This window comes from Cyrtonyx montezumae, unplaced genomic scaffold (genome assembly GCF_038088225.1).
Source record: "Cyrtonyx montezumae isolate F1298 unplaced genomic scaffold, pur_monq_1.0 scaffold_7, whole genome shotgun sequence".
NCBI lineage: Eukaryota > Metazoa > Chordata > Aves > Galliformes > Odontophoridae > Cyrtonyx > Cyrtonyx montezumae.
The window spans coordinates 14,150,135-14,164,923 of NW_027072078.1; the positions used below are offsets into that span (position 1 = coordinate 14,150,135).

A 14,789-nucleotide genomic window follows, 5' to 3' on the forward strand; every position below is an offset into this window, starting at 1 on the left:
GGGGTTCTCTGAACACTGCACTTGAGGTGTGGTCTAAACAGAGCTGAGAACAAGGGGGAAGATCAGCTCCCTGCTCCAGCTGGCTGCACTATTTCTGATACAAGCTAGGATGCCATTTGCCTTCTTGGCCACCTGGGTACACTGTTTGCTCATGTTCAGCTAGCCAAGTGTTGACCAAGACCTCTAGATCTTTTCCTCTGCACAGCTTGTCAGCCTCTCTGCCCCAAGCCTGTAGGGTTGTTGTGGTCAAAGTGTAGGACCAGGTGCTTGGTCTTCTTTAATTTCATCCCATTGGTCTCTGCCTATTGATTCAGGCTCTCTAGGTACCTCTGTGGGGCCTGCAAGTGGAGTCCTTGAGAGGAAAAAATAATGCCCTGAATGTCAACCTCTGCCTAAAGCCTTGCTTGACTGGAATGGTACCACCAAGACTCATGCCACCGACATCTGGGATGAGCATGGCCAGGTTCTGCTGTGCAGCTGCTGCTGAAAGGAAACACTGCTGCAGCAGGCCTGCTGCTTCCACAAAACTGTAACTGAAGCACTCTGCTTGGCAAAATAGGCCAGGATGTGGTTGCAGCAAGGTTGCTATTAGCAGGAACGCTTCAGTGACCCCTGGTAGGAAGCTGAGGATCACAGAAACTGTAGTCTTTTCATTCTAAGATTGTAATTTTGATTTTCAGATAGTGGCATTAAACTGCGGTGGAAAGGACAAGCATTTCCCTATCAGTTTACACTGGTAATACAATATTAATGATGCAGAACTAGAGAGCTTAGTTAGAGGTCTTTGAGAAAGGTCTTCAGCAGCACTTCTAGAAGCAGAATGATTCAGATGCTTTTGAGTATTTTTAAGTAAAATATTGATCTAAAAAATTGGCAGTTTTTTTTTTTAAGAATTTGTTTGGAAGAATACTGCAAAGGAAGACATGGGCTTTGGGTCTGGAATTTACACTTGAGGCAGAGCTTTTTGTTATTATCATTTCTAATGTAGTAATATGTTTGCTGCTGCAACCAAAAACTTTGTTAAGCAGGTTGGTGATGGAGGAAGACTAGTGCCAGTGCCCAGCCTCAGTGAAGCTGATAAGTACCAACCTCTCAGCCTTGTGATTAAGAAAAGAAAATGTTTGGTTTCGAAGAAATCTAAATTTGCTTCAACACCTTTCACATTAAAAGACATTCTTGAAGGGGAGAAAGAAATTTCTGCAGGTAAGTTTTTTATTTATCTTCAAAGCAGAAAAATGCATGTTTTCCCATTATTACATGGCAGTGGTTTGATCTGAACAAGTAGTATAATGGTTCTTCAGTACCTGTGTAATGAAATGTATTTTGCTTAATCTTTTAATAAATGTTTATGAAAAAGTGTAAGTCAGGCTGGATAAAAAAGATTTTTGGAAAAAGGTGTAAAAAAGTTGTATTAAAAAATATAAAAAACAAGCAACATTTTTGAACAGACTTCATTCAGCCTTGTGGGTTGGCTTTTTCACAAATAACAATAGACAATTGCTGTATATTGATTAATTGCTATTGATTTTAACATTAACCATTCTCTGTTTACTCACATTTAAATATATTGCCGTGACCAAACACCAGCAGTTGTTTCACGTTAGCGATATCATGTGTTAAAGTGGGCTCTGACTAAGCAGAAACATTTGATAACAGCAATCTAACAAGTAACAGGTCTTCTATAATCTTTATTCCACATCTGTAATATTTTTCTCATATTTAAAGAGTTTAACCTCATATGTCTTTTCTATGCAATATCAGAAAGCTTCAAGAAGATTCTCTGATTAGTAGAAGGTATAAAAATTGTGCTATACTGCATATATTTTCTTGTGCTTTCCTATAGTGTTAGTTCAATTTCTAACTGCATGATACTTTTCCTCAAAACAATTTAATTGCTTAATTTTATTTATTTTTAAGTATGCTTTTACAAAGGTATTAATTACACAACAAATACGTTAACTAAAATCTCTACTAAAAAGAAGCAGTATGTACATAGGAAAAAATGTCTGTTCACCCCACAAATAGGTGATTCCAGGATGCAAACACAATTAAGAAAATCCTACTAGCCTTGCATTCAGGACAAGTCAGCTGTTCTGAATGAAAAAAGGTTAAAAATTTCTCATTTAGGAAGTCAAAGGAAAAGGTTGTAAAATCTCATTACAAAGTATTTTCTGTAAAGGTTAGATATTTTGTGCAGAAGGTATTGTCCTTTAATGTGAACGAAGGAATTTGTAATTGAATTTCCTTTTATGTGACAAGTATAAACATTGCAATCTTTTAGTATTATGAAAAATACATGAAGGACTTTTTGTAACAAAACAAACAAACAGACAAACAGGATTAATTCTAGATGGCTTTCTAATGTCACTTTGTCCAAAAAGCTTCAAAAACATAAGAAAAAAATAATTGTGTGCTTAATCTCCTGTTCTTATTAATTTGACAGGCACCCAATATTTTCTAATAGTTTTCTGTTAGTGTAATGGAAACTTATTTAAGGTTATAAAGAAAGCATTATAAAAATGCTTTGGTACCTATTTTGATTTTGTGTAATAGATGACAATAAATGTTGGAGTAAATGAGAATTAATATCTTATTTTCCTTCAAATTAAACTGACGTTCTCCACAATCACTAGGGACACATGGAATTTGTGACAGAACTTCCTAGTTAACAGCTAAAGGCAAAGTTAATGTTACTGGTAGACCTGTGCTGCAAAAGTGAAGAGCAATGTGAGGCAAATGTATACTATATCTAGAAGCTTTCAGAATTTCCTAACTTTGTTTTACATGGGAAACTCGTAAATATCTCCAAAAAAATACTTAGTTCTACAACAAATTAGAATGGAGGAAAAATTACCTGTGAATAACAAGTCTTCCCAATGAGTTGTTAGGTACCAGAGCTGAACTCAAGTTATTAGTACATGGACACGATGTGTTCATCAGCCACATTATCTTTCGCTTTATTCCTAATTTTCACATTCTTTGAAATCTTCGCTAAGTCATTTTCTTTGTGGTTCAGAGTCTTTGTCATTACACTCAGAACACACAAGTTATCTGTTTATCCTGCATCTCATGATATAGAAGAACAACAATGAACACAGAAATGTAGAAATGTGGCCCTAATTTCTCGCTTAAGTCATATCCCATGCAACAGTATGGGCACAATTCTGCAGATAAGAAGTAGAGAGATCCCTGAGATCCTGAACACTGTTTCCATTAGTCATCAGTAGTAAAGCTGATAAATAAGCACACCACGCAGCTGAGAATTTTTCATCAGAATAGTGGAGTTCGTACAGTGCACATTAGTCTATTCTTTACATTTATTCTATAGAATTTTCAAATAATTTAAATATCCTGTTAGAAGCATATGACGCTTTGTAAAAATATTATGCTCAGATCCTCATCACACAATAATTGTCTTCTTTTACTCAGGTGTTTCATCCTACCAGTTGCTCAACTATGAAGACAAATCAGATGTTTCACTCAATGGTAGAAGGGGAAATCAGATAATCAACGATGTTGGTTTTGATATTGCTGGATCAGATTCTATTGCCTTCAAAGCTTCATTTGGCATAGTGACCAAACATGAAGTTGAAGTACCAACATTGCTTAAAGAACTTACTTCAAGGTAGTGTTATGTATTTTGGTTCCGCAATAATATTTCATACAATTAGGTTGCTTCTCTGAAGAGAATGTATTAATACAGAAATTTTTAGGTTTTGATTATTTTTAGGCAATCAGTAGTAGTTAAAATTGGATATTTTCCAACTTCTTTAACTGTCTGTCAAATGAGTCTCAATTTCACTACTTATACACATGACCTCCTGTATAAAACAAGCATGTAATTTATCTGAATGAATTCTTCTTTGAATTACAGTGCATCTTTGAGAAAAAAAAAAAAAAGAATTCTAGAGAGGAAGAGTCCATCAAAGACCCAGTGTATTTTATTCCATACTATGGCGGATTTGAAATTCACTTTAAATGATATGAGCCACCTACAGCATTTGGAAGTAGGCTGATTTCTTTGTTGTTGTCTGATGAACTAGAAAGGCGTATGTTGCCAAAATTAATTCTAATGTAAATAATTCAAGATTTTATTAGGTTATTTTCTGAACTTTTATTAAAAAACAAACAAAAATATTTGATTGAGTTTTTAATAATCTTATGCAGCGCTCCTATAAATGTAGTACTTTTCTTCACCGTTTTTCCTGAGCTGTTTACACTGAAGCTGGAGTCAGTAGTACTCTTGTGTTGGCACAAATGGATCTTTTTGTAGGTGATCATCTCCAGTTTACATTTCAGTGATTATCCCTTGGCCACAGTTTCATCCCATTGAATCTCAGTATTGCAACCCAATAAATTATTCTTCACAGTGAAGGTGACAGAGCTCTGGAACATGCTGCCCAGAGAGATTGTGGAGTCTCCTTCTCTGGAGATGTTCACAACCTGTCTGGACACCTACCTGTGCAACCCGATCTAGGGAGCCTGCTTTGTCAAGGGGGTTGGACTCGATGATCTCTAGAGGTCCCTTCCAATCCCTATAATTCTGTGATTCTGTGATTCACTATTCTTGGTGTGACATTCGGTGTTTTCAAAGGTGTTTGTTTCCTAGCAGTTATTTACCAAGAAGTGCATGTCATTTTGTATCCATAGTCCTTACTGTATCTAGCTTTTGCATAACTGGAAGTGGGATCATTGGGAAGAATTGGTCATAGTCTTCCAATAAAAATAGACTAAGAGCCAGTGCCTGTGGAGATTCTCTTAGAAGAACCCTTGTCTGATGATCATTCTGTATTTATAGTTTATGTAACATTTTGCATTTACAGTTCATTCGTATCTGTTAGCATGTTTTTAATTCATTTATCGTTTGCCAGACTTTGTAGATATATTTTTACATTTCTAAAACAAACATTCAATTTCATAACCTTTTATAGAAGGCCTAAGATAGAGCATTAAAACTATTACTCAGCAAACTTGTAACTAAATTTAAAAATATAATCTATATGAGTCATAGAATTATATCATCTTTTTTTTCTTTAAAACGTTATTAATTAGGGTCTGTTGATACCTCCTTACTGTCAGTAAGTACAGCATCAGACTTGAAATTTTCCAAGATAGCTCATGTAGCTTCTTTAACATTTGTACATTATTGGCTTTCTTTGAATCTGTTGTTGATTTTGTTCCTAGACACTGAAAATCAACATGATCAACACGAAGTTTCCAAAAGCTTTGTCACACAGCTGTTTTGTAGCAATGAGATAGGTTATGGTGATTTATTTACTGATTTAAAGTTCCTAATTTTGCAAGAAGCTTTGTTAAATGCTAATAATCTCTGAGTTTCTTCCTTGTCTCCCTCTTGATTTTAGAAAAATAAACTTTGATCATTGTCTAGTCCATCAAACAAGAAAAAGTAGGATGGAAATTCTGTGTGTAGTCATGGAAAGCATTAGGACAACAAGGCAGTGCTCATTAACTGTTCATACTGGGATGCGTGGAGAGACAATGAGGGTAAGCATATTCAATGATGTTCTGTTACGTAAATGAAAAGCCATATAACAAGCACATTTTTATATTGTATTGCATTTTTTCTGAATTAAATGCAGAAAATTCTGAAGAGAATGAGTGTTATTGAACTGATGTAAAATGAATAAGAACTTGGAATTTTATTCATATTGTTTATGTGAGGGATGGGAAAAGCATGAAAGGATGTCTAGAAATGAGCCATTTCTCTGGGTGAAGTCTTAGCAAAAATTTGGAAATTTGTTCTTTTTTGTTTGAAAGAGAAACATATAACCATCTTTCCATACTATATTTGTCTTCTATAGCTTGTTACAATTTCAGGTTGTTATTATTTCAGGAGTTGGCTCTTACTCCCTGTACCGTTTCTCCCTTCCTCCTCCTCTCCCTCCCCTATACATTTGAATAATTGAACCTTCAAATGTTCTTCTGAGGTTTGCCCTTTTTTCAGTCATTCACATAATTTTCAAAAAACTGATGCAAGTTAGATTACTGCCTCTTTAGAAATATAACATTGTTTTTTGAAAACAGTATTTATGAAATCTGATCTTCAAAGTCTCCTGGTAACATAATTTTCAATATGTACTTTTAAGGTATTTTTTAAATTGTATTTTTAATTTTGATTTCAAATTTTTCTTTTGATGATTTTCAAAATTATAGTTTCACATTATTGAAGACCAAAATTATAAAGGACGGGACAAAGCCATTGTTTTTCCTGCGCATACAACAATTGCTTTTAGTGTATTTGAACTTTATATTCGTTTGAATGGTAATTTTGGTAAGTCGCTTGCATTACTATTAGTGTCATTACTTCTATTGTTTATAGTGTTTCTACTTTTTAAAATAGTTTTCTTGCTCTTGATATGCATAAGCCCCAATTCCATAAAATGGATGCACTTTCTTATGCATATAAGTAGTCTGACTTTCTAAGGGAAACAATTCTTTAAAAGATAAATGAGATAGTTACTGGAAAACAGTCTGTCATGGAAAGATTTCTCAAAAATAATGAGACTTAATTATTATTATGATTTTTCCTTCCCAAGTTGCTCCACTTACAAGGAACAAAAGATTACTTGCTTACTTTTCTGGCCTTTAAAGACTGGCTGATAGCTTTTGCATAAAATGGGAAAGTAAGACACAGAAATAAAGAACAAAATATGCAGTACCTTTAAACAAAACAAAGACTTTTGTTATTGTTGTTGCTGGGTCTTTAATTTCAGTTTGATACATCATTACATAAATGGCTTTTTGAAGATGTTCACAAATCACTATTACTGAAAACAAATGTAAAAAAAAATGGATGCAGCTCCAGTAAGTTTTCTCATTTTTAGGGAAATGATGGGGCTTATGTGTTCATGTTATTTACACTGAAGTGTAGCCTGTAATGGTAGCAATGTTGCTTCAAATACATCAGAATTTTGACTTTAGGTTTTGATCTAGTACATGATAACACCACGTAATGTTAGATAACGTTTCAAACACCAGATTTACCTGTACATAAATGCCAGGATGTCTGTAAGAGTCACTAAGCTGTTTCAGGTATTTTGGCTTTCTCTAAATAGTGAGATAAATGATTAGTCAAGTGATCTGTACCAGTTGTATACAGCAGTATCTGCTTTAGAAGTTGCAAGTATCCTCTAGCATATACAGTGTTTACATTCCAAGACAGAAACTCTGCATATTAAAGCACTTTGTTTATGAGCAGTGAGATACGTCTGCTATTTTGTAAAATATTTAAATACACTCCCAACTGTGAATAGTTACCCAATTAAAAGTAATAGATAATACAGTACAGTAGCTCCTTACATTCACTTTTATAAATCTCAATATAATTTACCAGTTTTTAAGTGTCATAATTTTATTCTACCTTTATGCAATGTTAGGAACATGTGCAAAAATAATGTTTTTGCTGAAGTTGGGGAAATGATCTATTAATTGAGTTTTTGTATCTGCATAATTAAAAAGAACTAGCATTTGAGGCTTGGCTTTTTCAGTTTCATGCAGACCATTTTACGTATATTCTACTTTTGAGATTCTCTCTCAAGTTATGGATAGAAACTAAGGTGATACTCTTAATTTAAAAAATCACTTTTGTCAGCTGATTCTGCACTGGAAGAGAAGACTATACAACTCACAGCCTCGCTTATCTTTTCTTATTTTTAGTTTCAAATTTAAGGTCTCTATAAAGAGATGTTTCTTCTTCAGGTATAGGAGTTCCATTAATAAGATATTGACTATCTTAATTCCTTAGAACTCTTAAACTCTGAAAATGTTAAGTTGGAAGCCACATGTTAAAATTTTCACTGACTCCACATCATTTGATTCTGTGCTATTACTCTGTACAGATTTGTATTAGGAAGTGTTACTGGCCATTAGTGAAAGTGAATTTAATACTGTTAACTTTATCAACCTATTATAGATTTAAAAAACCCAAAAACATAAAATTGTGTTGTGCAGCTATTGCTTTGCTATTGCATTCTTCTAAAAGCTTACATTTAATTTTTACAGAACTCTGCGTTACTCCAATTGCAAAGGGGGGATTTGAAAAAGAGAAATCTGGATCCTTTTCAATGAACAAATTGAGGAGATTAAAGAATAGTCTATTTCATCGAAGTATGTCTTTTGATAACATATAAAAAGTGTATTTTCGTTTTTAGTTTGTGTATTTAAATAAGGAAATCTTGAAGTAAAATATACCTAATTAATTTCTTGGTAGGAAATGATTTTCAAGTGATCAAATTTATGTTAACATTTTTTTTCTTAAATAGATGTAGTTCTTATTCTGTTATATCTTATTCTTCATGTGATTCATGAATCAGTTGTTATTTCATCAGTTGATTCACAGTTTGTTTTGTAAATACTTCATAAAGTAATGACAAATTAATATTTTGTTTGTTTTTGTTTTGTGTGTGTGCGTGCATTCTTTTTCAGATAAAAGAGTAGTGGGTATCATCCCTAGCTCTGATGGTTACTTAGAGGACCTTTTTACAGACTATTATGAAAAAGCTGCAAGCATGACTGATCTCTCTACAAGCTATCTCCGAGAAGGGGCTCATGTCCGAATTAATTTACTTAATAACAACATCCCCAAAGGTCCTTGTGTCCTTTGTGGAATGGGGAGTTCTAAAAGAGAAACAGTCTATGGATGCCTAGAGTGTTCTTTTAATGGACAAAAGTATGTACGACTGCATGCCGTGCCCTGTTTCGACCTCTGGCATAAGAGAGTGAAGTGACTGCTCTAGGTAAGTGCCTGTTGTTACCGACATGGGCATTACTGTGCCACAAAATTTTCAGAGTTATTAAATGTGAGTCAAATGGTTTAAATGCAAAATAGTGGAAGTGCAAAATACTTTATTAGAATATTATTTTCAACTTGCTTCACAGTGACCTTAATGACTTGAAAATGTTCTCACGCATTCCCTGAGGTTTTGCTTTTCATCTTTTACACTTCATTATCATAATGAAAAATGTACTTTTAAACTGAATTTTAGTAATTTCAAAATATATGCTATAACTTACCTATAAATAATTTGTTTACACAATTTTGTTCTTAAGCATCCAAATGTTGCCTTTATCTACATCAGCATATAATGGTAAAATGAGAATATTTGTTAATAATTTAGTGTTCTCATGAATGTTTAATTGAAGTATCAGATTAAAAAACATGCTAAAACTTACTTAGCTCAGTCTAATGTTTCATTTACAAAAGGGAATTACTAAAACTGGGGTTAGGAGTTTCAAGAAGTATCAGCTATCCTACTTTTAGCACTTGGATTTTAGGTTATAGCTTTTCTTGACTTTCACACAACTTATGTGTTCAGAAAAAAAATGTTTGACAGAAAAAGCTCAAGAAATTTATAAACAGAACTAAACCTTTCCAGCTAGACTTCAGGCTGAAATTTTTTCTAAGTAGCTCTCAAGCTCAAGAAATAAATGTGTTGTTGAGAATATATACTCCAGGGGGCACTACACAACAGCGTCCAATACAGAGATAGGTAACACAGTTGATTCGTGTACAGTTCAAGCTTTCCCATTGTTATGTTAAAACAGGAAAATAAATTTTGTTTGTATATTTTAGAAAGATTTTAAGGATAAAGCCATATGTGAAAGTCATTTTTTTCCTGGGCTGCCATTTTTACTGTGTGTACACCTGACTCTTCCATGATGAAATAAATGATCATTTCCCTGAGTAGATAAGTACATTATACAAGTATTATGATGATGCCTGCGTAAGAAGAACAACTCATTACCTGGAAGTACTGTTTATTAACTATCATTGTTTCTTTGTTCTGTTCTTTCCAAAATGAGGGAAACTAGATTCATGTCCAGATAAATACTTATGCTTATACTGTATAAGTATCTCCTATTCCACTTCAAATGAAACATGGTATTACAAGTTTCTAACTGTTAGCCAGACATAGAGCGCTACATTGTATTAGCAAATTTATTGCAGTCAAAATTTAAAAACCCCCTTAAATATATTGTATTTTCATAAACAGCAAAGTTCAACATAATATTTTAGAGCTATTTTGTTTTAAAACCATTTGTATTTTTATCTTGAAATTTCAATTTCCTTTCCTTTAAGGCTTTTTTAGATAAAAATGCTACAGTGGCCTAGAAGCCACAGAAAACCTCCCTGCAGAGTTACCTTCCTGGGGTTCTGTTTTGCCTTTTTATTTTACAGGGAATTTACAAGTATTCATTAGTAATTTCTAAATATGTCAACAGGTACTGGAACAATTTTTTGTGACTGATGAGACAGATATAATCATTTTGATCAGAAAAGCACATCCAGTGATCAGTAGTGTAGATTAGGAAATGACACAGCTATAGATCTTGCTGTTTTCCAATTTTATTTATTTTGTAACATCTAAAATATTTTATTAGCTAAATGTTAAAAATAATATTTTTGCAGTTACTTTAGGAATAAAAAAGATGCTACTATAAAAAAAATCAACAAAATATTCTGTGATGAAGTATTATTTTGTATTTTTGTAAAAATTTAGTGTCCATAAAACTGCCAAAGATTTTACAGGTAGTTAGAGTTCATCATGCTGGTAGACATTGTACTCCTTTGCTGATATGAAGCCATCTCCATCATGGTCATTCTTCTTAAATATATCAGCTAAAATTTCATCATGGACTGAGGGATGACGTTTCTTGCCATCTCTTGCAAATTCTTCTTTCAAATATTGGCTTATCTAAATGAAAAAAAAAAAATCAGCTATTGTGGCTTTTATATCAGAACTCAGCAGCTACCTGCAAGAACACTGGGGTAAACACGTGAGTAACTGTGACTCCAGAGTAGGCACGTCAGAAAGCTTCTTCCCTACCAAGTCTGGGACATACTAGTAAAGCAAATGTCAGCATGACACCGTTTAGTTTGTGTAAGCATACAAAAGCTTTCCATGATGAACTGTGTCAAAAGCAGCTTATTGTGTAAGGGTAACATTATGATTATCCAAAGTTTTTTAAATACAATCAATTCCAAATCAATTACGTCAGATTACCTCAAGTTCAGAGAGTTTCTTGTCACTGTCCTTGTCTATTCGATGAAATGCTTCAACACTGCGAGGTCCCTGATTTACTGCATAAAGTTCAATCTCAAAGATCAGTGTTGCATTTGGTGGAATCTTGCCCTGTGCTGTGAATAAAAGAAAAAACACATTTAAGGAATCATATATGTTCAGTGATCGCACATATGGTAAACTTTTCTTACAAAAGATTGCATTAATATTCAGATTAAACACTGGATTTACATACTGCACAGTCAGACTTATCAGCTCATGTTCTGGCATGACATGGGTTGAGCAGGTCATTGTGTTAGATAAACTGTTTTGAGAGAGACTTGAAAAGAATATACTTCCCTGAAAATCATATTGCTTATACCCATTTTCAAAAATGAAGATGTATCCAACTTAGAGAAGTATTTGTTTTTCATGATGCAAACATTTCTGATGTTCTGACTATTTCATATACTGCCTTACAGTGAGGTGTAATGAGAGACTGATTCTAAGATGTATGTATCTACTTAATATCTGCAATATAATTTAAAACATTATGGTACAAGACCAAGGCTTATATGCATTTTCTGTATGAAGAAACAACCAGGTAATATAAGGTTTTACAAATTCACTATGAATTATACCTACGATTAAAGGACATTATGCAAAATAGTGATTTAAATACGCATTTCTTTAGAAAGAAGCAACAGCATGTAATTAATCAGATTTGTATTTGAAAATAAAAATAAAAACAACCCCCAAAAAACCATACAACCAGAAAAGTCCTAAAGAACAACTGGGATATTTCCTCTGGTCCCTAGATAAAAACACCAGAAAATGACAGACAGTATCATTCCCATCTCAAAGTATTTGCCTATAAACGTAGGTCACTGTATAGTGCATCTGGACAAAAAAAAAAAAAAAAAAAAGAATTGAAAGAGACAGGAATAAACTGACCAGGTCTGAAAATAAAGCCAAAAAAAGTTCTAGAAATCATGCAGCATAATATTAAAACATGAACATGCAAGCTGAATCTACTCATAGTCAAAGCTAGTGTTGTGACACTGTATGACGTAGTGAGCATGAATTTTGACAGAATGTTAAGCTTGTGACCATCCTTCCTAAACTGAAGAAAAACTAAATATACTTTACTTAAAGAAACAAGGCAAACAAAACTATTATGTACACTTCTCATCTAAAATATTGATATTAAGAATTACAAGTTTTAAAGTTCAAACAATTTTAATTTTACAAGCCTGCATGTGTAGAAGTTTTAAATTCAACTGAATGTATGCCACTGTTTGTACACTACTTACCAAATAAAGATAGAGAGTTAGAATTCAGTGCCAGTGTTTACAAATATACATACCGACAAAGGAAAGGTATGTAAAGATTTAGAAAGCCACATGCATCTTTTCTAACTCAAGATTAGGCAGGCATCTTCTGTAACATGCAGGAATATGCCGAGATAGAGGACAGGTATGTTGTAGGAATACAATAGTTTCTTGATGTGCTACCTAGAACAAACAGTTAATGTTAGTATTAAATTAAGACTGTATTATTCTGTCAGTGTTTCTCCTTGTCGCAAGACTTGTTTATTAAACATTACACTCAAGGGTTAAAAATCTGTTCCTACTAAACTTCATTGGCTGGAGTGGAACTGTATCAAAAACAGAACTGGTGTGTGAGATTCTAACACAATAACATTTACCAAATAATTACTATACATCTGAAATTGCATTTTCAATGAAACTCCTACACTCAAACCAGGGCTGCATTTATTTACAGTTGAGTGCCGAGACAATAAAGAAAAATGACTTAAAAAAAAAATCTGCACACTTAAGTATCATAAATTCAAATCTGATTTCATGTACTGTATTGATGCAATGATTATGCTACATGATTATGTTGTGAATCAACTATCCAGAGTGTAAGCAATCTTTTAATCAAACAATGTCCAGTTAAACTGATTCAGTGGTATGAATGGGATTACATACCATTTTGCTCAGAAGAATATTATTAAGAGGCTTAAGCTGGTAGGAGTGAAATAACATAATCTGGATGTGAATAGGGTACAATTTCAGGTTGAATAATAGGAAAAAAATGCTCTCAGAAAGAGAGGTGAGGGACATGGATTAGCAGGCATGGTGGTGATGGGTTGATGGCTGGACTAGATGATCTTGGTGATCCTTCCCAACCTTAATGATTTTAAGATAATATAGTAAGAAAAAATGCATATATAAATCCTGGAAATCTTCTCTGGCCGTATGTTTTTGGAACTGTGGCAACAATCACAAAACCAAGGCTGGCAGCATCTACTGGGAACTCTGATGCAAAATGCAGAGCTTGGGTGGCAGTCTGTGATAAGGACTACTTAAACCACATATGAATGTGAACAATTAAGCTATGCAGCTCCAGTCACTTCAAGTGTTCTACAAAAAATAAAGCACCAGTTCTTAGTCATTTACAATACTGTATGTTCATTTGAAGGTAAAACAAAAACCACCAGAGCAAACAAAAGTTTAGTATTCAAACTTTTCTTTTTTTTTTTTTTTTTTTTACCATATCCTTGCTGTCCATATGCTAATGATGGAGGGATGATCACTTTCCGTTTTTCTCCGGGACACATATTCATCATAGCAATATCCAACCCTTTTATGACTTGTCCAACACCCAGAACGAACCATTTCGGATGACCGTCATTTTGCGTCCGACTATAAAAAAATTGAGTGGATAACAGCAAATTTAGAATTTGTTTATATATATATTAAATGACTTTTGATTATCAGTCAGTTAAAGTGTGCATTATGTTATTAGATGATCTCTAAGGTCTCTTCCAGCCCACGCCATTCTATGATTCTGTTATAAAACACAAGGTATTATTGCAATCTAAATATTCTTAAGTATAACACTATTTTTCTGCTATGTTTTCAATTAAGTGTGTAAGTCAGAGGGCTTTTGTGCCAAAAACATTCACTACGATGGGCAAAAACGTGCAAGGAAAACGGTCATTAAATGTAGAGTTATCCTCTATGGATTTTTTCTTCAATAATAGAAGCAGAAGGATGAACTGCAGCTCGGTCATAATCTAGGCTACTGCCTGTAACATCTATCAAAACATAGGCAAGGGACGAGCCTGAAGGCAGGCAGGCTTCCCCGAGGCAGTCTGGGACAAGGAGTAAAGTGCTCGCAGCTGTAGACTGACATCGCTGGCCTGGTGCTGGGGCTCCAGGCCTACTGTGCAGTAGCGTGTGGTGCAGGTAAATTCCTGCCCCAAACGGCTTGTTTCCAGCAAACTAGCAGGCGCCTGCCTCAGCGTGGTACCGCTTCCCGTCGGGAATCCTCAACTCTAGGTTTAGAGGGATAAACGAGCCTAAGAGGAGCAATGTCCCTGCGGAGGCAGCTGCTCGGGGAAGGCCGCGCCACGTCCGCCGCCGCCCCGCGCCCACCTGCAGTAGAACTTGGAGCCGTTGCTGGCCAGGAAGCCGTCGTAGTGAGCGTTTAGCAGGTCTCCCTTCTTGCTCTTGGGGCTGCAGCTCTCAGGGAGGTGTAGCACCTCAATTTTCACCTCCTCCTCGGCCCGCGCCGGGGTCGCCAGCAGGGCTACGGCCGCGAGGAGCAGGCTCAGACCGCGACACATCGCGCTTCGCCGGCGTGGCACTGCGTCCGCGGGCGGAGGGGCAGAGCCTCCTCACTCCCCCCGCCCGGGTGGGCGGCTCTCAGGGGCGGCCCCAGGAAGTGAAACGGCAGTGAGGGAGCGGCTTGGGGAGC

General features: G+C 35.0%; 2 protein-coding genes across 2 annotated transcripts; one reads left to right on the top strand and one right to left on the bottom strand.

The window, feature by feature from the left end:
- The first annotated feature begins 980 nt into the window (after positions 1 to 980).
- On the top strand, positions 981 to 8,994 carry PJVK (pejvakin). Its single transcript, XM_065750531.1, has 6 exons — positions 981 to 1,203; positions 3,430 to 3,625; positions 5,364 to 5,505; positions 6,175 to 6,292; positions 8,023 to 8,127; positions 8,446 to 8,994. The coding sequence occupies exons 1-6, from the start codon at positions 993 to 995 to the stop codon at positions 8,745 to 8,747; spliced, it is 1,074 nt and encodes a 357-aa protein (XP_065606603.1). The 5' UTR covers positions 981 to 992; the 3' UTR covers positions 8,748 to 8,994.
- Positions 8,995 to 10,491: 1,497 nt separating this feature from the next.
- Positions 10,492 to 14,725, bottom strand: FKBP7 (FKBP prolyl isomerase 7). Its single transcript, XM_065751140.1, has 4 exons — positions 14,468 to 14,725; positions 13,581 to 13,732; positions 11,025 to 11,158; positions 10,492 to 10,715 (listed from the first exon to the last, which is right to left on the bottom strand). Exons 1-4 carry the CDS (start codon positions 14,656 to 14,658, stop codon positions 10,554 to 10,556), a joined length of 639 nt encoding a protein of 212 aa, XP_065607212.1. The 5' UTR covers positions 14,659 to 14,725; the 3' UTR covers positions 10,492 to 10,553.
- Positions 14,726 to 14,789: the final 64 nt, after the last annotated feature.

Bases quoted from the DNA above. Each gene is read 5' to 3' on its own strand.
- FKBP7 (XM_065751140.1), bottom strand. From the start codon at position 14,658: ATGTGTCGCGGTCTGAGCCTGCTCCTCGCGGCCGTAGCCCTGCTGGCG. The intron at 13,733-14,467 runs GTGGGCGCGGGG...ATTTTTTTATAG, and splicing joins GGCTCCAAGTTCTACTGCAG to TCGGACGCAAAATGACGGTC. The intron at 11,159-13,580 runs GTAAAAAAAAAA...TTTTATTCACAG, and splicing joins ATATGGACAGCAAGGATATG to CACAGGGCAAGATTCCACCA.
- PJVK (XM_065750531.1), top strand. From the start codon at position 993: ATGTTTGCTGCTGCAACCAAAAACTTTGTTAAGCAGGTTGGTGATGGA. The intron at 1,204-3,429 runs GTAAGTTTTTTA...TCTTTTACTCAG, and splicing joins GGAGAAAGAAATTTCTGCAG to GTGTTTCATCCTACCAGTTG. The intron at 8,128-8,445 runs GTATGTCTTTTG...ATTCTTTTTCAG, and splicing joins GAATAGTCTATTTCATCGAA to ATAAAAGAGTAGTGGGTATC.